General features: G+C 49.1%; 10 protein-coding genes across 10 annotated transcripts; 4 read left to right on the forward strand and 6 right to left on the reverse strand.

Moving 5' to 3' along the window:
* Positions 1-32: 32 nt before the first annotated feature.
* On the forward strand, positions 33-1,502 carry LACBIDRAFT_297693 (uncharacterized protein; the record flags this gene model as incomplete). The annotated part of the gene is made up of 1 exon (XM_001881090.1): positions 33-1,502. One exon carries the CDS (start codon positions 33-35, stop codon positions 1,500-1,502), a length of 1,470 nt encoding a protein of 489 aa, XP_001881125.1.
* Positions 1,503-1,554: 52 nt separating this feature from the next.
* Positions 1,555-2,795, reverse strand: LACBIDRAFT_294369 (phosphoglycerate mutase). Its single transcript, XM_001881269.1, has 7 exons — positions 2,765-2,795; positions 2,677-2,706; positions 2,576-2,621; positions 2,517-2,524; positions 1,962-2,465; positions 1,810-1,902; positions 1,555-1,757 (listed from the first exon to the last, which is right to left on the reverse strand). The coding sequence occupies exons 1-7, from the start codon at positions 2,780-2,782 to the stop codon at positions 1,647-1,649; spliced, it is 810 nt and encodes a 269-aa protein (XP_001881304.1). The 5' UTR covers positions 2,783-2,795; the 3' UTR covers positions 1,555-1,646.
* Positions 2,796-4,050: 1,255 nt separating this feature from the next.
* Positions 4,051-4,647, forward strand: LACBIDRAFT_235479 (carbohydrate-binding module family 13 protein; the record flags this gene model as incomplete). The annotated part of the gene is made up of 4 exons (XM_001881091.1): positions 4,051-4,127; positions 4,179-4,282; positions 4,344-4,457; positions 4,529-4,647. Coding segments are annotated over 4 exons (414 nt in total), but the record flags the coding sequence as incomplete, so codon positions are not given.
* Positions 4,648-4,851: 204 nt separating this feature from the next.
* LACBIDRAFT_297696 (uncharacterized protein) lies at positions 4,852-6,755 on the forward strand (the record flags this gene model as incomplete). The annotated part of the gene is made up of 5 exons (XM_001881092.1): positions 4,852-4,990; positions 5,042-5,346; positions 5,399-5,428; positions 5,478-6,583; positions 6,638-6,755. 5 exons carry the CDS (start codon positions 4,852-4,854, stop codon positions 6,753-6,755), a joined length of 1,698 nt encoding a protein of 565 aa, XP_001881127.1.
* Positions 6,756-7,246: 491 nt separating this feature from the next.
* Positions 7,247-10,648, reverse strand: LACBIDRAFT_297697 (uncharacterized protein; the record flags this gene model as incomplete). Its single annotated transcript, XM_001881270.1, has 13 exons — positions 7,247-7,723; positions 7,776-8,059; positions 8,113-8,300; positions 8,351-8,478; positions 8,534-8,677; positions 8,730-8,833; positions 8,891-8,951; positions 9,009-9,082; positions 9,145-9,779; positions 9,830-10,034; positions 10,083-10,387; positions 10,442-10,578; positions 10,643-10,648. The coding sequence occupies 13 exons, from the start codon at positions 10,646-10,648 to the stop codon at positions 7,247-7,249; spliced, it is 2,748 nt and encodes a 915-aa protein (XP_001881305.1).
* A 542-nt stretch (positions 10,649-11,190) lies between these two features.
* On the reverse strand, positions 11,191-13,144 carry LACBIDRAFT_297698 (uncharacterized protein; the record flags this gene model as incomplete). Its single annotated transcript, XM_001881271.1, has 4 exons — positions 11,191-11,450; positions 11,509-11,920; positions 11,977-12,795; positions 12,893-13,144. 4 exons carry the CDS (start codon positions 13,142-13,144, stop codon positions 11,191-11,193), a joined length of 1,743 nt encoding a protein of 580 aa, XP_001881306.1.
* Positions 13,145-13,423: 279 nt separating this feature from the next.
* Positions 13,424-14,081, reverse strand: LACBIDRAFT_185073 (60S ribosomal protein L28; the record flags this gene model as incomplete). Its single annotated transcript, XM_001881272.1, has 4 exons — positions 13,424-13,520; positions 13,571-13,624; positions 13,679-13,897; positions 13,957-14,081. 4 exons carry the CDS (start codon positions 14,079-14,081, stop codon positions 13,475-13,477), a joined length of 444 nt encoding a protein of 147 aa, XP_001881307.1. The 3' UTR covers positions 13,424-13,474.
* Positions 14,082-14,586: 505 nt separating this feature from the next.
* Positions 14,587-15,262, forward strand: LACBIDRAFT_190677 (uncharacterized protein; the record flags this gene model as incomplete). The annotated part of the gene is made up of 3 exons (XM_001881093.1): positions 14,587-14,639; positions 14,704-14,793; positions 14,846-15,262. The coding sequence occupies 3 exons, from the start codon at positions 14,587-14,589 to the stop codon at positions 15,153-15,155; spliced, it is 453 nt and encodes a 150-aa protein (XP_001881128.1). The 3' UTR covers positions 15,156-15,262.
* Positions 15,263-15,322: 60 nt separating this feature from the next.
* LACBIDRAFT_327303 (uncharacterized protein) lies at positions 15,323-17,156 on the reverse strand (the record flags this gene model as incomplete). Its single annotated transcript, XM_001881273.1, has 7 exons — positions 15,323-15,831; positions 15,895-15,975; positions 16,069-16,245; positions 16,300-16,413; positions 16,493-16,552; positions 16,710-16,787; positions 16,985-17,156. The coding sequence occupies 7 exons, from the start codon at positions 17,154-17,156 to the stop codon at positions 15,323-15,325; spliced, it is 1,191 nt and encodes a 396-aa protein (XP_001881308.1).
* A 306-nt stretch (positions 17,157-17,462) lies between these two features.
* LACBIDRAFT_294376 (uncharacterized protein) lies at positions 17,463-18,630 on the reverse strand (the record flags this gene model as incomplete). Its single annotated transcript, XM_001881274.1, has 2 exons — positions 17,463-17,818; positions 17,876-18,630. One exon carries the CDS (start codon positions 18,628-18,630, stop codon positions 17,878-17,880), a length of 753 nt encoding a protein of 250 aa, XP_001881309.1. The 3' UTR covers positions 17,463-17,818; positions 17,876-17,877.
* Positions 18,631-19,217: the final 587 nt, after the last annotated feature.

Genomic DNA, 19,217 nt, shown 5'->3' on the forward strand with positions numbered 1-19,217 from the left:
CACGTTCTTTACTAAGTCTACAAGTCGCCGCAATGTCGTCTCGACTTCGGCGCATCCTCTCTTTGGTTCTTCTCTCTATTGGTCTTTCTTTCGCTGCTCCGGCTTCTCTTGAAACTGCTCAAGTCCAACACGCTCTTGTCCATACCAAACCTGGTGAAGGGGCTATCAGGCATACAGATTTTACACATGAAATACGCCAAGTAACTCGCAATGCTGCAGTCACGACATTATATAATCCCTTTGAGGCAACCATCCCCACCACCAAAGCGCAGGCAGGCAAAGGACATCACTTGGCACCCGTATCTCAAGTTTTTCGAGTTATGACTGTGAAGGGACCCAAGGCAACGTCTCCTCCTGTGGCTCCACCGCCTCAACCAACGACGACCTCGCAAGCGAATCAACCAGCGACCACCCAAGTGGACCAACAAACGACCACTCAAGAGGGCCAACAAACGACCGCAACGGAAGCTCCTTCAGAACCCACAATTCCAAGTGGCGGTCTTGTCGTGCTCTCTTCGTCTGATGATGTGCCCGCTGAAACTGAAACTCCAATCTCTGAGCCGTCAGCCACCCCGACTCCCAAAAAGCCTGCGTCTCATCCATTGGAGAAGGTCGCCGTTTTAGGGGGCGCTCTTGGAGGCATCGCTCTCATTGCTTTGTTAACCTTCATTATCATGCATCCCTGTGTCAGCAGGCTTTGGCGTCGCGAGCAACCTCCTAAGCGGCCCAAGAAAGTTCGAACGCCTTCCTGGATGCGTGTTCTTCCCGTCTCCCCTGTTCTACCTGAAGCGGACGAGAAGGGCTTATCTGGCCACTCAGCTGATCTCTGGGGTATGCCAAGGACACTAGACACCTCACCTGCCTCTCCGGATTCCAAATACTCTTCGTCTTCGTCTCGGCGCTCATCCTCTCGCTCGTGTTATGATGTCCCCGTCTTGACATCTGGAGCTCCTTACAACTCTGTCCCAGCTCCAGCGGCTCCAAATTTGGCGCAATACAAGGCTGCTCTTGCGGCTTATAACAAGGCACCACCTGGCGCCCCTCCTCGTCCAAAACGCCCCCCTACTGAGGACGGCCCTGGCGCTCTCTCTGATGCGATGATTCTCGCGTGTGCTAATCAACCATCCGCCAAGCCGACAGACCGTATGCCACCAGTAAATACCAGTCCTTTACTGTCCCCCAAGGAGTTCTTCACGATGCCCACATCCCCCTCTGAACAAGACGCCCCCGCCCTACTGGTTTCTTCCCCGAGTCACGACCACACGCGGGCTCACAGCGCTCCTCAAAAGTTAGTCGTCAGAAACGCCAGTGTTAACGACCGTATTCTTCACGACGACAGTGTGCCCTTGGGTATCGGGAGGAAGATGTTGGAACACCGCAGAAGCAGGTCTGCGTCAGGTTGGGCGTACCCAAAGCGTCCCCAAGGACCCCCTCGGCATTTAAGAAAGCCTAAAGAACCGCATTACTCTGCGCAATTCGAGAATGTTTCCGGTGGTCCTTGAGGGGAGTGATTGGTTTCAGTTGTGTACATTTACTTTTATCTCTACATCGTATGGCGAGACGACTGCTTATTTTTCTCCATCCGCGTATATTCAAGGTATTATCTACATATATCTGGCCTGCAGAATAAGACGGTTTTTTCGATCTTATGCCGCTACCTTCTCAGCGTCACTTGCGGCTAAGTTTCCACCAAAGAAAGCGCGAGCCTCTGCCTGCGCCCCATCATCGCCTTGATGGAGCGATATAGGTTCTTTCGCCTATTGCAATGATTTATTAGTTCATGGTTTGACGCTCAACGAACTGACTGACCACCGAAGAGAGATGATCCTTATTGTTGACATGCGTGACCCTCACCTGGAGGGGAGCCGGATTGAGGGAATGTATACCTTCAACATGTCCATCCTATTAGTGGATGAAATTATAGTTAGTGATCAGGAGTCAAGATACAACAGGTGACCCACCCTTGACTGCACCTCAACTCTCGTCCAAGCAGTATTCAAAAGTCCCGCATACGATATATCTCTTCTCGATCCTGGGTCGAGCCTCAACAAGGCTGCCACCATCTCACTGATACAAAGTCCATGGCTCGCAATCGCTACGTGCACACTGTCGGTTTCAACGTGAGGCAATATGCACTCCCTGACCGCCACTTCCGCTCTGCGCGCCAAATCATCCAGGCTTTCTCCTTCTGGAAACTTGTCTTGACGAGATTGTTGGACGGGGAAAATCTTCTGCGCCCAAAGTTCTTCGACGGGCGTATCATTGGGTGCTCTAATGACCCATTTATTGCCTTCCGCAATGCCAAAGTGCTGCTCTCGCAGATTCGGCGAGACAGTGAAGGAGGGCTTGGGCTCGGACTGTAAGTTTAAAACGGATTGGGCTGTTGCGTGCGCACGGAGGAGAGGCGAGGTATAGATGTGGGTTATCTGAGTGCTGGAGAAAGACTGGCCGAGAGCTTGGGCTTGCTACATTTCGCAGGTTAGATAGCCGTCAGGCCAAGAACCATGAAAACGAACTCTTTTCCCTAGAAGACATCAATGTCAGCGTTTTTTGCAACTTGGAAGACTAATCATACCTAGGTCTGAAAGCGAGGCGTCTTTCCAACCAGCCCAGACGTCTCTCTGTGGGTCATTATTAGATGGATTCTGCCTCCCTCATTGCATCTCAGACGCATACCAAGTTATCTTCACTCTCCCCATGCCTAATCTAAACTCTAAGCTTCAGCTTGGAGAATTTTCAATTAAGAGGGTTGAAGAAGGCGTACAAAGGTTACAGTGAGCATGATGTCGATAATTTGATAGCTTTGAGTGGAGACCGAAAGCTACGGAGTTTCTTGAACCCTTTCCATGGATGACACGTGCAGACGCAAGAACTATGACTCGACGAGTCGCAGCACGCACGAGGAGACTGTTTGACAGAAAGAGGATGCATAAGGATGTATAACCTTCGATAAATGTCAACCTCACATTGTTTCTTGAAAATTTGGAGGAATGCGACTACATTATGATAATGCTGAGGGTAAGAGAGACTGGAGCCAAAAAAAATGGAGTTCGACTGTGGGGGAAAGGAAAATCAAGGCCGGCCTGGTATGTCTGCGTTGACCAAATATTCAACGCCAATTCAACCCAGTCAAGCACTACCAGCAAAGTGCATCCTGGACCCACAAAAATTCCAGTATGACACAAAAAAGGCGTCAGCATACTACAAATTTCCGGAAACTTGGAGGCTCCCACGAGGCGCCGCCAATGACGACCCACCTGAGACCTCAGCCTTGACTCTTTTGAGTCATTTCGGCAAACTTCCGATGCGCCGGGCGCTCAAAGCTATAGCTACTCTTTAGCTTCATACTTGAATCCATGCTAGTCGCGCTTTGTTTTCTAGTCAGCATTGTTTCTGCCGCCACGTCTCGGACTTTCACAGTGGTTAGCCGTTGCCCGATACCGATTCGGGTATTCTTTGGCAACGATGACTCGGGACTTCTTCATACTGGACGTTATCTGACGGAGTCTAAGCCATCCAATTGGAGTGGCGAAATCTACACAAACTCCGTATTGAATGGGAGTAATGCAGCGGGTCCAGGTATGACAAGAGCTGTATTCAATGTTCGTTGCATGTCGTTTTCTAGGTGACCTAGCGATTCAACTAATTGCTGGCAGGACAACATTTATTATATTATTCGTGACTTGGGAAACGACTTCAACGTTGGCGTATCCATTGCACCTTTCAGTGCTCCTGTGAGATTTTCAGCAACCTGAAGTCTTTCCTTAACTAATGTTTTTGAAGGAAGGCGGTCTCTGTGGCACGGCAACTTGCACCTCCAACAAATGCCGGAATGCCGTCACTTACGGAGCACCTCCCCTGACCTTGCCTAATTTCACCGATCAATCTGCCCCTACTCTGCCATTCTACGCATGTCGCAACAACTTTGCTTTCAGAGTAACGTCAGTAGCGTTTAACATTCCCGTTTCTTTCAATTAAATCCAGCTTTCACCCAGATTCTGCCCGACAGCCTCAGACGGATATCCAGGATCGTCTGCAAATCCCGTGGAAATACACCCTAACGGAAACCAGGACAAATGCTTGGACGTTCGCGGAGCAAATTTCGCAAACGGTACCTTTGTGCAAATGTATCGTTACTCCCCCTCGATCAGTTGAATTTACAAACCATGAAACGTTAGATACGACTGCAACGGCACTCCGGCACAACAATGGACCATCGTACGGGGAACGAGCACTAGCCTTCAGGCTGCTGGTACCGCATATTGTCTGGATGCAGGTTCAGGTGTCTATCCGTCCCATCGTACCCCCTTCCACTGGCAGCACGGCTGATTATAGGCACTTAGGTCCACAGAACGGAGCACAAATGAAAATTTGGCAGTGTTCCAATGGTCGAGCTGCTCAATCTTGGAATTACACAAATGGTGATCATATTGAGTTGAGCACAAGCGAACCAGCTGGTAAAGGTTCGTTACAGTCGCATACCTTAGCTTGTCGAAGGCTAGCCTAGATGCTTACTATGCGTTTGCAGAATGTTTGGATCTGACAGACGGGAACCTGGAGAACTGGAGTGTGGTTCAGGTATATCAATGCTTTGATCAGAATACAAATCAAGTTTGGACAACAGTTCCTGAAGTGCCTCTAAGTTAAATATTTCCATCACTGCATCGCTATCTGCTGCTACTTATACTACAGTCTAATAACTACAACAGCATTGTATATCTCCTGTGCAGTGTTGGTCCTGTGTCCAGCTGACAAATGCAATTGTGATGACAACGTGTTATTGGTACATGCCTACTCGGCGCTCAAGCTTATAAGCCATAGAATCACGACAACTCCATCTCTTTGATAATAATGGCCGACGGTCGTGGACTACCGCTCTTGAGCGGTCCTTTGCCTGCTTCATTCGAGGACACTCAGCCAGAAGCGTGTAGAAAATGTAACAAGGAGTTCAACCTCATCTTCACTAGACCGAGAAAGTGTAATCATTGCGGTGAGTCCGATGAACCATCATCCAGAATCGTTGTATAAATGTGCGCTTTAGGCTATTCATATTGTCATAGTTGCTCAGACTTCCACGCTCTGATGCCTCGCTTGGGCCATGATACAGGATATGATGCTATGAGCGTTTGCGCATTCTGCATAGAGTATTTAACGAGTAAGCGGCCGACATTTGGTGTTTCGTCAAAATCAATGAAATGTTTGTGTGCGACAGTTACCGCGGGCGGTCGAACTTATCTCAAATCCCTGACTTTGGCTAAGCTGAAGAAATATGTGAATGTGTATAATATCAAGATAGATCGCGCTGTCGAGAAGGATGATCTTATCGATGGTATCCTCGCCATACGGGTACGTTACATGGATGCAACTATACGGTCATTTCCACTGACTGTGAGCACAGCAAAATGGTTGCCTGCCATCAGAGAATGAGGTCTTACCAAACGACTTGCTCCTCTTTCAAATCCTAACTAGCTTTTTAGAATTTCTACAGGAAGTATTCAGTTCCAGACAAGACGACAAGCCGTCCTCGAGGGCTCTTTTCTCGAACAGGTGGTTCAGGTGAAACCGCAACCCCACCACGACCACGACCACCACCCGCTAACCAAGTACACGAGTTCCCTCGGCCAGACCTCGCTCCGGATGGACCACCTCCCCGCCAGAGCAATCCTTTTGCGGGACCACCGCCACCACCACCATCGCGCCCACAGCAACAGCAATATAATCCTCCGCCTTACCCACCGCCTCCGCCACATTCAACGTATCCGGGAGGGCCGCAGCACCAGCAACCCCCTCCTCCCCAATTCCAACCTCGGCCACCTCCACAGAACACAGGATATCCCGGGCAAGGTTACCCGCCTGGATATAACCCGCATTACGCCAACAACCCCTTCCACAATGCAGGACCGCCACCAGTGCCTCCGCATGCCTCACGTCCTCAGCCACAGCAGCACCCGCAACAAGGATATCCCTACCGACCACGAACAGCGCCTGATTCCCAGCGTAACGCACCGCCAACGGCGTCGTCGTCGTCTCGTTCAACACCACCACCGCCACCTCCACGCCCACGAGAGGCACCCGTTCCAACAGCTCCTCCAACACTTGAAGACCTGCTGACCATGCCCTCCGAGCGCATCGGATCCCTCAGCATTGGTAACCTTAAATCCGTTTTGAATACCAACCATGTGAACCCGGGTCAAGTTCTGGAAAAGAGTGATCTGGTGCAAAAGGTGCTAACGCTGGTGGGTGCCGAAAAAGGGGAACGTGAGAGGCAGAGATTGGCAGAAGAGATGGAAGAGATGGAAAGGGTGCAGAGGGAGGTTGAGAGGATGGAGGAGGGGGAGAGGGCCAGAGAGCGTAGGGAACGCGAAAGCCATAGTGATCGAAGTTCTTCGCCAAGCAGAAACTCCAGTTCGAGTCGGTCAGCGCATCACCATGGCGAGAAAACCTCAGGAAGTAATTCCTCTCCGCCTCCTCCAAGAACCCCTTCACCTTCCATAACGCAAAAGATGGCGTCTGCGTTGGAACGTACTGGACTGTGCGTCGTTTGTCAAGATGACGAAGCAAACATTGCGATTGTAGACTGCGGGTAGGTGGTTTGTCTTGTGTCTCGTTTGTTCATGGATTAATGTTTTCTTGTAAGACACTTGGCGATGTGTAGAGGGTGCTCTGATATGGTCATGGCGAGCTCTCGCGAATGCCCCCTCTGTCGAACACGGATAGTCACAGAACAACGACTACTCCGTATCTACAAGACTTGAACATCTTAGCAATTTTTTGAACCTCCCCTGCTAGTCAGTTCCACTTGGATTCACCTACCTCATAGTACGTATATATATCACCGCATTGCTGTCAATGCAATGTTTGCGTCTTTCTTCACATCAATGTGTTGTATCACTCATATAAGCACTGTGCACATCATCCCGTTCAAGATGGATGGAATGGCAGTAGGCCACCAGGCTTATGAAAAAAAAAAAAAAAGAGACTCAATCACAGCACAAGCCCTTCAACAACTTTAGCGGAAAAGCCAATCGCCATGAAGGGTAAATGTTCCGTACATTCCTGTAAGGGAGAAAAATAGAGGAAGTTACTAACTAGTTCACTTCAAAAATGTATCATAGATTGTAAATTCGTGATAAAGACAGGTTCGCATAGAGTTATTTCTCTGACGGCGGGGGTATAAAAAGGGAAATAGAAAAAAAATTAGGCCAACTGCTGGGTTACTGTTCAAAATCCCATGTTCCTTCCAAAACTATATCTCGCCCACTAAATCCGGCGGCCCACCAACAATATCGACCTTGCCCTTCGCATCCATTTGTGCATTCTTGTCACTCACATCCACGCCAGCCTCAGCACAAGCACGCTGCTCCTCCGTCACCAAGCCATGATCGTCTCTCGGAAGCCAAATAGTCCTCTGGGGTCTCGAAGCAGCGGGGTGCGCGAAGCCATAATCTTCTTCTGTTTGAATCTTCTTTTCAAGTTCCGCACGCTTTTTCTCCTCGATTGCTGGGCTCTCCGAAATCAATCCCTGTTTCGCAAGCTTGTCGTGGTCCTGAGGACCACCCGCTTCAAGTTCCTGCGGCGTCCTCGAGGGAATGGGTTCTTCCTGTCCCTCGTGTTCTTCCTCTCCCTCGTCACCTTGTGCAGTGTACGTCTTGTCTTGCAGACTCAGAGGGAGTGCACACAAGAGGCGATCATATGATTGATTGATGATGATATTGAATCCAGCCTGATAAGGTGGTCAATCAAACTCTGTTCTTCATTCATAAGAGGAAACTTACCGTGATGACAATCAGGACAACCATGAGAGCGCCTTCTGGAACAGCGCTTGCCTTCTTCTTATCATCTTGGGCGAGGAAAAACAACGCACACAGGCAAAGCTGCTGCACATACATGCCCACGAACACGTGTTGAATTGCTTTAGGGAAAAACAATCCACCAGTGTCGCTCTTGAGGTCTTGCTGGTAAACCCACAAAAAGATATACTTGTACAGCATATAGAAGAGGAAGAATGTTGCAAAAGCAAGACCGTTTATAACGGGCGAAATGATGGAGTATCCTAGGGCTATGGAAGAGATTCAGTCATATATTTGCCGCATATGGAGGGGAAAACCGAACTGATCACGACAAGCAGCGTTACGCCAGGGAATGTAGTTCCCCAAGCAACGTTCCTTGCACCATACTTGATGTCGTAGACCGAGCGGGGAGTGCTACCGAGTATGAACAGCTTGACGTAGTAGATTAAAAGCGGTACGATCTGCAGGAACCCTCCAGCGACGCCCGAGAGACCTTGGAGAATAATATATCTAAACGACATTCAACCATCAAGAACGGCGAGATAGATGTGAATACTCACGTCAAAAAGAATGTAGAAGCCTGAGGTAACTGTTGCGCCAAGATCGTTGGTACACTCGTTGGATTGTTCAGAATGCCAGTGAGGGACGCCACAATACCAGAGCCAATGGTGACAACCAAAAATGAGTGCTGAAAATGTCATCCCGTTATATCAAGGCTTCAGCAACATTTATCAAAGACCTACGACGACTTGGAAGATGAAAAATCTGGTCATCAGCGAAAGTTCCAATCCGGTGCGTTTGGGTATACCCTCGAAGCGAGCGAGGAGGCGCAGGATGATGGGAAGAAGCATCATCAGGACTGCCAAGAGGACTGGTGGGAGAATGCCCTGGCGTATGTTCAGCTTCCGCTGGGCGCGGTGCAAAGAGAGGGAGACGCACAGAAATAATGCCAACGACAACCTTCGGGAGTTTACAGATCCAACTTAGGAAAACGGCTTTGGCGCAGACGGTATAGATGTTGGAGATCACAGCGACAAATCCAACTAGTCAAAACGGCGATTGGTAATCAAATTCTGCGTGGAGGGAAGTATGGAACAAACCAGGGATGGTCCAAAAGATAATGAGTGCTGCAGTAGCTGCGTAGCTGATGGCGACCCGAATCTGCAAGGGGTATTAATTCTTTAGTCATGGGAAAAGAAAAACAGAAAATGAAACAACCTTTTGCTCGTAAGGATTCATGCCCAAGTTGGCCCAGATTACGTCTTCGGGGGAGACTTCAACGTAACGGTCGCCTATTACATGAAAAAATAAAATTAGAGTTCATACAAAATGAAAGTCACGACGGAAAACTTACTCATCCGGTAAGGCTCGTGGTGAGCCAGAACCTGAACCGCCAAATGTGCCGAAATCTGTTTCCTAAACGTGATGAATGCGCTGTTCATAGGCGGGTATTCCCCCGCCCCGCCTGAGCCTATTACTCTGCCCTTGACGGCCTCGCCAGTATGCTTTACTGTTTGCCCAGCGCCCTTGACTGCATGTCCAATTTCTTTGATACCATGCTCGCCCTTTTTCTGACGCACCCGAGGATTTCCTTCATCATCAACCGACGATGCACTGAAAAGGTCGTCGTCATCATGAGGAGCATGTGCCTCGTCTGCCTCCCGAATGCGTGCGCGGCCTTCGTCCAATAACCGAGTGCATTCCGCTATCTCCTGACGAGCCCACTCGATCGTATCAACCTTTTTTCCGATGAATGGAATGGAACCAAGACGATGTTGGGGACGGTCTCCGACTGGAACTTCGATAGCTTGCGCAGTCGGCGCCTCTTCGATATTCGCTTCTTGACTCTTCTCGCTCTTGGGTCCATTCGCCTTTTCGTCTTTAAGACGCAGCTTCGCAGCAGTTCGCAGCAAGGCCGTTTCAGCTGATTCAAGTTTACTGCATGCTGCGAGGCGACGGTCATAGATGTCAGGTAAATCCTTGAGATTCCTAGACTTAATTTAATAACAGAAGGGATCGAGAACAGATACAGTACTTGCCGGTTAATCCAAATTCGTTTCACTCCTCCTGGTAATCCATTGTATAGTTTGTAAAGCGCGTCTTGAGACAGGTATTTCGCGGGTATTCCAGTTATGAGAATGGTATTAGCTTGCACTGATTTAGCATGTTCGGTTTCGATAAGGTGTTGTTGACGCGTAATAAGGAAATGTTTCATCTCGTTTTTGATATTATAAAAGATCCAAACTAAAAAAGGTGTTCAGCGGAGTTGAAGTGACAAGAAACGGGCCTTACAAGTGAAGATATAAACCAAAATCAAGTGAGCGGCATAACGAACTTGTATATCATTCGCCACATTTCCATAGCTAAGTTTATCAAGGCTATCCTTTCCTGAAACGCTGCTATTGACCGCAGTAACGGGGAAGAGGACGATCCATGAGATAATCCAGATGGGTAACAAGACTTTGACCATCATGCGCAGGAAGCGGACAAAGAAATATGCATCGAGCCCATTGGCACGAATGATACCGCGGTAGTCCGCTTTGAAGACGGCGATAGGCCATGATAAAAGGCTGTTGGATAGGGGTTGTGCGCGTTTACTAGTTGAAAAAAAGTTAGATAAGGAGGGAAAGAGGAAGAATGACGAAACGCACGATGGTGGTGGGGTATAAGTGAGTGGTTCATAAATCGCCTTGAAGTAAGGTCGTAAGAGAGTGAAGATGACGAGCTCGATGCCAAAGACAGCTGCGTTGAAGACAAGCGCTGTGACGAAGGTCGCCGTGGACGCGCTCTTGGCGGACGAAGTGTCCGACCTGTGAAAATCAGCGACGCGAAGAGAACGAGACAACAAGGACGTACATTGTTTAAGAGGCAGCAGAGGGGGGGAACCGAAGGAGCGACGAGGGAAGACAAACGAACGGATTGACGGTTTTAAGGACACATGAAGGGATGCTTAGTCCTATTTGGGTATAGATCCACCGATCGCTCCCCCGATGTACGTCACTTCGGAGTCAAGAAAAGAGGAGACTCTCTCTACCTATTGCGTACGTACCAGCTGCCAACTGTGCTTTATCTTCAACCTGTACTACATTCCTCCTGCCGAACAATTTATAAATTTAACCGCCGACATGATCACAAGATAGGACCAGGTACGCAGTGATACCTCGATGCATTACGATTGTAGAAAAAACAAATATAGCTGGGCAAAATATGACGCGTTGAAAACGAGATATAAATAACATAGCAAAGCCAGGATATAGGGTACAAGCCGCTGAGGAACTGGAGTTCAAAGGAAAAACTACACCATCCACCCTCCTAATCGTACAAATATAAATCGTCAGACAAAAGACTCCAAAATCAAATAGGAAGGAAGAAGAAAACAAGTACGGGGGAGTGTGTCTGTTCACACTCCAACCCTCCCCAATCCAGCAGTACTTTCAATATCAGGTCTGACCGTCTGTTGCGGATTTCTCGAAAGACTCAAGCCCCTCAAGAACCCAGGTCGCAAAGATCCTCCAAGCAAACCTCCACTCCGGACTTCCGTCGTCGGCGTCTCTGCAGTCTCAGGCTCAGCAGGGGGCGCTTCGTCTTCCGTCTCAGAGTCACCTTTATCCTCCAATGGCGGTGGAGGCGCCGTGGTAATTCGTAGGAGTGACGTATAGGCTAAAAAATAAATAAATCAGATTCTGGATGTAAAAATCACGCAAAGAGAAGAGAGTACGTTGTCGACAAATGGGACAAAACCACCCTTTCGCCTTCCTCTTCCTTCTCTGATTGGCTGGAGGAGTAGCAGGGGCCCCAGGCGTCGCAGGGGCACCGGTCTCGCCAGCAACAGCGGGGACCGCAGGCTCCGCCACTCCCTGCGTAATATTTCCGCCAGCTCCAAATTCCACCATGTTAAGTGCGCAGTCCTTGCACGCAACAAGATGACGGCAAGGGAGAAGCACGACTTCCCGTGGGGATGAAAGGCAGAGGAGGCACTCCGACTGTGGGCTGTCTTCGTCTGCGCCTTGTGCATGGTCTATAGGAGGATATGTGTGTGTAGGTGATGACGGTGTTACAGGCGTAGCAGCGTGGTTAGCCGCGGATGTCAATCCAAAAATCTCGTGCAGGTGGAAAGTGTGTGGGCCGATCTAACAAGCAAGAATCAGCATGCATCACCTGCCCAGTGCGCAAAACGAAAACCCACGGTAGCTTCGCGCTTCACAACTTTGACGACCCAAGGCCTTGTATCCTCAGTGCCTTCCTCTGCGTCAGCAGGCTTGGCTCCAAGACGAACGATGTGCAGATACGTAATTTGTTCATTGGGGGAGGCAAGCTCGGTCGCTTGCTCATCAAGTGCCGCCAATCGGATGGTCACTTTAACGCCTTCATTTTCGCCATCTTTCCCATTCTTGTTCTTTGTCTCTTGCGCAGCAGGTTCAGCGTCAACAACGGCCAAAGCTGGCCCCGAGATACTGCGGTTCAGGGATCGCCTGCGAAAGTGGAAACGAGAAAACCGACGACGATTCTGTCGACCGGTTGTGCCTACTTCAGATGAAGCGGCCGGGTTGGCTGATAAATCGCTCGGGTGATCATCGTTTGTCGGCTTGGTGCCTGGGAGGGCGTCAGCCGGAGCAGTAGACGCGCCGGTTGCATCGGAAGATGTTGAAGCAGCCGGTATATGTTCAAACCGCCCCAGCTCAAGAAGGGCGCCATCATCTAATGTCAGGTGGCTTGCAAACCCGCCCTCGACGACCGATTCGAATACGAGCAGTCTCGAAAAGGGGTGATGTGGGGGTGCGGGTGGTGCATCTGGGTGGGCTTTGGGAAGGTAAACGTGAACATATATACCGCACTTCGGTGCGTCGCAATCATATTCAAACTCGAGGCCGTGGTGATGCTGGTGATACGGTTCACCTGGGGTAGGAGTCGCAGAATCTTCTGCGACGGAAGATAGGGGAGATAGACGCAGTGTTGGCCGCTTGAGGTTCACCAGCGCCTGTAAAGTCGTTGTCGGCTGTGAAGACTGAAAGACTGGTTAATAATGGTGTCTCGAAGCAATAGGATGACTAGGAGGAGACAGGAAATTTGATGATGATTATAACTAATCAGTCAATACTCACCTCCTTGCTCTTTTCGATCCACCCATTGACGATGTCCGGCGTCAGTTCATCTGTTACAATTTTCTTGTCCATCGTCGACGTCCATGCAGGCCCAGCATTGACAGAGCCAATGTTTGGACCGAAGAGGGGATCCTGTGACTTTTTGTCCTTGACATTGTTCGGAGCGTTGGTAGGATCAGCAGTGTTTGGCGATAAAAGGTGGTCGAGTTGCACGACTGGAGCGCCCCCCGCAGCAGTAGGTTGGTGGCTCATGTGAATTGTTTCTGTGCGTGGGAGGCAAGAGAGAAATAGTACGGCTGGTTTGTGCGGCTGGTCGTTGTGAAATGGTAAGCGCCGTGGAGAACGACTTGGACTAGACGACGAGGGACATTCGATTGGAGTGGGAGGTGATGGACATCAACTGTTCTTTAAATAAGGGGACAACAGCTATCTTCGAGGCTATGACGATTGTCATCTTCTCACGTGATCTCACTATCAGCAACCTCGGTTACAACTGCGGAGACACTCATTTCAAGGCATAGTGCTGTATTCGCATACGTTCATAGATGGAAAAAAAGTAATGGAATAGTGCTGCAGACAAGTTCATGCAATCAATGATACAACACCGCCAGCCTCCTTGATTTTGGCCCTATGACACAAGGTTTAAAAAGAATCCAAGATATTAGTAAATCCACATACTCTGCTTTTGCTGAAACGAAACGCGCTTTTACGATGAAAGGACGTTGTGGTAGCCTAGAGGTTCAATCAGCTATAAAGTTCATTCCATCATCGTTTATCGGAACGTACTGTCCATTGCCCAACACCTTTCCATACCCAAATCTCAGGGTGTCAATAACTGGCACGACTTCAGAATCCTCAGTCAAGCCCTTCTTCTCCTCTTCAGGTACAAGACTCCAGAGCTTGTCGACGTTGATGATCGGGCGCCAATATTGATTGCGCGTGAGATGGAAATGGCGCATACCGACCTTTCCAAAGTAACCAGGATGGTACTTATCGAAGTTGGTTCTAAAACGCAATAAAGAGATCAGTACGCATCATCTCCGTAAGAGAGAACCAAGGCGTACCGGTGGTGGTGCTGACCACCAGCAAGACCACGACCACCTGGATGTTTACGGTGCTTTCCTACACGTCCGTGACCGGCCGATACGTGGCCGCGGTGCTTGCGAGTCTTGGAGAACCGGGATGGCATGGTTTCTGTATTTTTTAAACGTTAGCGTTCTGTTTGCAAACGGTTGACCCATAGACGCCATCCAAAGCCATCCTATCCCATCCAACCTCAAATTCCACTTTTCTTCGCAAAACGACATGGAAATGGAAGGTCCAGAACTCCATATCACAGAATATGGGTGCATGGGAGGGGCATAGAGACGGAAGACTAACCTTGAGGAGGTGTTGAGATTCGGAGGGCCAATGGACACTTTACGGTTCTGTCTGTGTGGGTGCCACTTTGTCAACAACACCAAATAAGGTGTGGTAAACTTTTGTCGCATCTTTTGCTTTTCTTGTTCAGTCCTTGTCGCTGTCACCAAAAAACAAACCGTGAGTGCTCTATTTCTTTTCATCCTATGGAATGATGGGCTTCAAGCCAATATTTATTGTCGGTGAACATGTTTATGATCGCACTTTTTTTTGCTGAACCATTCTCAACATTATTCCTCTCTCCAAGCCATAAACTAACCATACTTCTAACAGACATGAACGCACCTAATCGTTACGAGCTCTACGTTCTTGAAGATGGCGAAAAGCCGTGCGTTCCATCTCTGCCATAGCAAACACCGCAAAAGGTTCAAACGTGGTGGATAATAATCCAGAGTGGAAATAACAGAGGACACGAAGATTCCCAACGCCGCTACTATCAAAATCGTTAAACAGGATCATACCCTTGGCAATATGCTCCGAGCGTACGCTGCCTTTTTGTCTTCTAGCGTGTCTTCATCTTACCTGTTGTTCTAGTCAGCTTCTGTCAATGCCACAGATCCTCTTTGCGGGGTACAAAGTTCCCCACCCCCTTCACCCCTACTTTCTCATCAAGATCCAAACGGACGGAACGATAACACCTCAAGCCATATTGCATCAAGCATGTACGAAACTCATTGGAACCATGTCGTCGCTGGAGACCAAGTTCAACCGAGAATTCTCCTTCAAGGACGTAGAGGGTACCGGTGTAGGGGTGGGAGGCATGCCGGGAGAAGACCCATATGGTGGCACGGGAGGGACTGGAGGCGCCTGGTCAGGCGCTGGCCGAGATTACTTGGACTTCTGATACCTGTCCCTTTTTCCCTTGCTTACAAAACTCTGTTCTCCAACCTTATGTCTGTATACTACTCGTTGATTGTATCATTATATTCTCCAATATACACTGTTAAGTATATTTGTTAGTGACGATTAGAGAGAAGTGGTGGACTTTCTTGGCCAAATGGAGAGACCGTGTCACCGCCTCTCGCGCTTCATGCGCCTTTTCAACTTCTCCTCAAACACCTGTCTCTTCTTCACCTGCGTCTGACTGAGGTTATTCTCCTCTGACTCTTGCCTGTCCGTCATCTCCACGTAATCTTGAATGCATCTTTCCATCTTGTCCTGCACCAGTGTACTCGGGTCCATACCTCCCTGCAGAGAAGTCACCTCTTGGGGCTGTAGATCCCACTGGAAATCAAATCCCCAGCCTTGCGTAGAGAAAAACTGTCCTGGAGCCGTGGTAATCTGGGGAGATGTTGCCGATGAGTTGGTGTTGGTGTTGACACCAATGTTGAATGCCGAAGAAGCAGACAAGAGCCCGCCCTCCTCACGCCACCAGCGTACAAAGTAAACAGCAGCTCGCGCTAGATCTACCTCAGCTCCTCTCGTAATCATACCCATCCTCTGAGCAAGGTTAGTCAAGAAATCTTCCAAGTCAAAGGTAGGTTGAGAACCAGGCGGTAGAAGATGTAGATAAGCTGGTGCTAAATTGGATGGTGCACATTTAAGTTCTGAACGCTAACGATGTTGTGGAAGAAGTGACTTACCAATGGGATTTAGAACGTTTAGTCTGTACAACAGATATGCTGCCAGTGTTTGCATGTCATACATGCCTTCTTTAATCCCCGCTGTTACATCAATCAGATCAATGAGAATTCAAGAGTCCACGAGACCTACTGATCACCGTGACAAAGGGAGGGGTGGGTTGAGCGTTTACGTACCTATCAAAGCAAGTTTAACACCTCTCTCTGCACCTTCTGCCCCGCGTCCCAGGAAGGGTAACATAACCCCTGGGGTATCGTAGGCATAAACGAGGGGATCCAAGGATAGCTTCAGCCGTGTCGAGAGAGCTTGTGTCATTCCCGGATTTACAGAGGTCTTGAATGCTTTTGGTGTTCCTACATCATAAACGTATCAATTGTAGCACGGACAGTCAAACAGTCTATACGCACGGCCTTTGATCCCCATGTGGCGAAGGGCATTCAATAGAGTTGATTTACCGACATTCGGCATTCCAATTACGAGTACGTTTAGCTCCATAGCATGTGGATGTTGCTTCGCGATGTCTAATGGTGAAGTGGTTAGTCTGGAGTAATACCATGGGCGACCATCTGCGCTGGACTGAAAAAGATATAACATACTTACTAGGATCTCGCTCAAATTTCTGATATCCCGCGGTCGTTGCCACGACGCGAAGAGTAAACGCTGATGAGGAAACTTCTTCGCCATCGCCAGACGGAATGGCTCAAGAGAAGAAAATGCGTTTTAGACGAGGCTTTTCGATATCGAAGGAGAAGAAGCTTTACCTCGGTGCCCCATTCAGGAACAAGATCGCGCTTGTTCAGGACCACAATGTGCTCACAGGCTTCAGCAGCTATTATGCGGCGTGTTGGATTGTTTGGGTCCCATCCACGCTCTAATCTCCACTTCCGAAGTGCGCCTAAATTGGCAACGAAGTGAGAAGAACGTCGATACAAAGTGGGGGAATGATGTTCAGTCAGTCACCTGCCTTGGGCAAGTGGCTGAGAGTGCCGGTGCACCACAACAAAGAACTGAAGAACCCCGTCAATGCAGAGTATGAATGCCACATGTAGGTAATAGCACACTCCGAAGGAGACGCAGGAAAAGAGCACACACCTTCCAGGGACCTGTTTATACTTGTCAAGGGCAGACGCGAGTCTCTTATTTCAAGAACGACGTCTGTTCGTGTAAGTAATGCTGGCAGCATCCGCGTGAACTTCATCATGTGTCCGGGAAACCATGAGGGCGCGATGGGAAGTATCGGTGCGGGGATGTGCAGCAACGCCATGGCTTGCAAGAATTGTTGAGTGTTGTCCTGGTGCTATGCTGGAGCGTTCTTCTTTCCCAGGAAAACTCTAAGTGGAGCAGATACGCAATGTGCACCAGCAATATTGAGCGATGAAATGCCACGCAGGGGAAACACGGGTAGAATGAGAAATGCCTTGAGGACGTCAACTTGCAATCAACTTGGACGTCAACGATACTTTACGCTCTATTATTTCCAGAGGCTGTCGATAAGCATTACATAACTCTTTCAAAAAATGGCTTGCATTATATTCCAAGCCCTTCAGACTTGAGTAGACCAAGCCGAACGGAAAGCTACAATGGGTAGGCACTCTTAGAGCATTTACACAGGATGGAGCAAGGTGGAAAAAAATTGTAAACTAGAACACAGATACTTTATGTTGATAGAGAAAGCTAAGGCAAGAAGACTACAGATCAGCTTGCAAAAAAAAAAACAGATACAACGCGATGAACGAGGACATAGAGAAGTAGAAAATAACTGGAGACACCAGCGACGTAAGGAGCACGCGATGACAAGGAGATAATCGGTGCGGATATCTGGGGTGTGTTCCATCCTTGCAACGACGACGACAACGACAACGGCGACGAGAGGAATCGCCTAAAAATCTATGGATAACGCCGGCTGTCCTCTTGACGGGTATCCTACTGTAATACCAAAAATCAATAAAAACGAACGGTTAGGTCATACAGTATGACACTCACAATCAGACCCATCCCTCCTTGCCAACACCGATGGCATCGAAATTTTTCCCACTACGCGTTCGCCGTTCCTGAAGGACTGGAACAGCGTCTAAGTTGATCAATTTTTCTGATGGCGGCGGGGAGCCCTCCACCCATCCCTTCCACCCTTTCTTCGTCGCAACACGTTTTCTCCGATGTTGAGCCCTTGGCGGTGCAGAGAGAGTGGCCTCTGTGCCAAGGTCTTCATCATCATCAGGCGTATGTGGTCTTTTGGACGATGTGCGCGATGTGCTCGAAGAGATAGATGGCCCTGGAGTCGAGCCTGGTGTGTCGAGCAATGGCAAGGGCGAGTTTGCAGGTGAGGGTGTGACCGACACCGATCGCTGCATCGCCGGAATATGAATGGTTGGCCTTGCGCGCCAAAACGAGGAGGTGCTGGCGGCAGGCGGCTGCGGCTGCGGAATAGAACTCGTGCTGGCCAGCTTGCCGTCTGTTGTCGCGCTTCCTCCCCCAATTAACTCCTTCTGTCGTGCTTTTGCAGCCACCTTTGCCCGTTTCCTCTCTCTATCACGTTCTTTCTTCTCTTTTTTCCTCAACTTCCTCTCCTCCTCGTCTCTTTCGACCTCTTTGTATGGTCCAACACCATTCAACAAGCTTGTCAAAGCGTCTCTAGGCGGGCGGATATCAAAAGTGCCTGCCATTACGGCTGTGGCGGAACGCCGCATACGTTTCGCAGGGTGTATAGCACGGGTATGTGGAGTAAAAAGAATGGCCATGGAAGGGGAAGACAACAAGAAGGGTTTTATATGGGAGAGGGTGGTGGAGCAAAGTCGTGGGTTGGAAGGGCTTGTTGGACTTTTACGGCACAACTGTAAGCATCAACAAACAACAGCCTTACGCGTTGTCCCCACACGTGCATATCAGCCTATCAGGGAACCTTCCGAGGTTTTCCTAACCGATCGATCCATGTATCGACAATCTATCTCCGTTCAGCGCCATTCTCCTTTATTCTCGCCTTTAGCTTTGCTCCAAGTCCTCAAATACCATTAAAAAAACTAGGAAACAAGCCTGCAATTTGTAGTCACTTGGAGTCACTTACACTGCGGAACTTCAAGCGCCTATCGGCCCCTTGTGAAGGTATCGATTCCATCCAACAATGTATTTTTGGTTATAGAAGTTGACTCCATTCTGGCGACTTGGGACTCCCACACTGTTGTATATCAACTGGTCACAGGGGATACCTACGGAGTTTTTTGGAGCTTATATATCCTTGACTTGGTGCCTTTCCGCTTTTAGCGGTGTTGAGTCCATTTGAAGGAATATAAACTCAGAACTGGAACCGTTCACTACTCAGTAGAGGCTG

Source organism: Laccaria bicolor, genomic scaffold (assembly GCF_000143565.1).
Source record: "Laccaria bicolor S238N-H82 LACBIscaffold_12 genomic scaffold, whole genome shotgun sequence".
In the NCBI taxonomy this organism is placed as follows: Eukaryota; Fungi; Basidiomycota; class Agaricomycetes; order Agaricales; family Hydnangiaceae; genus Laccaria; species Laccaria bicolor.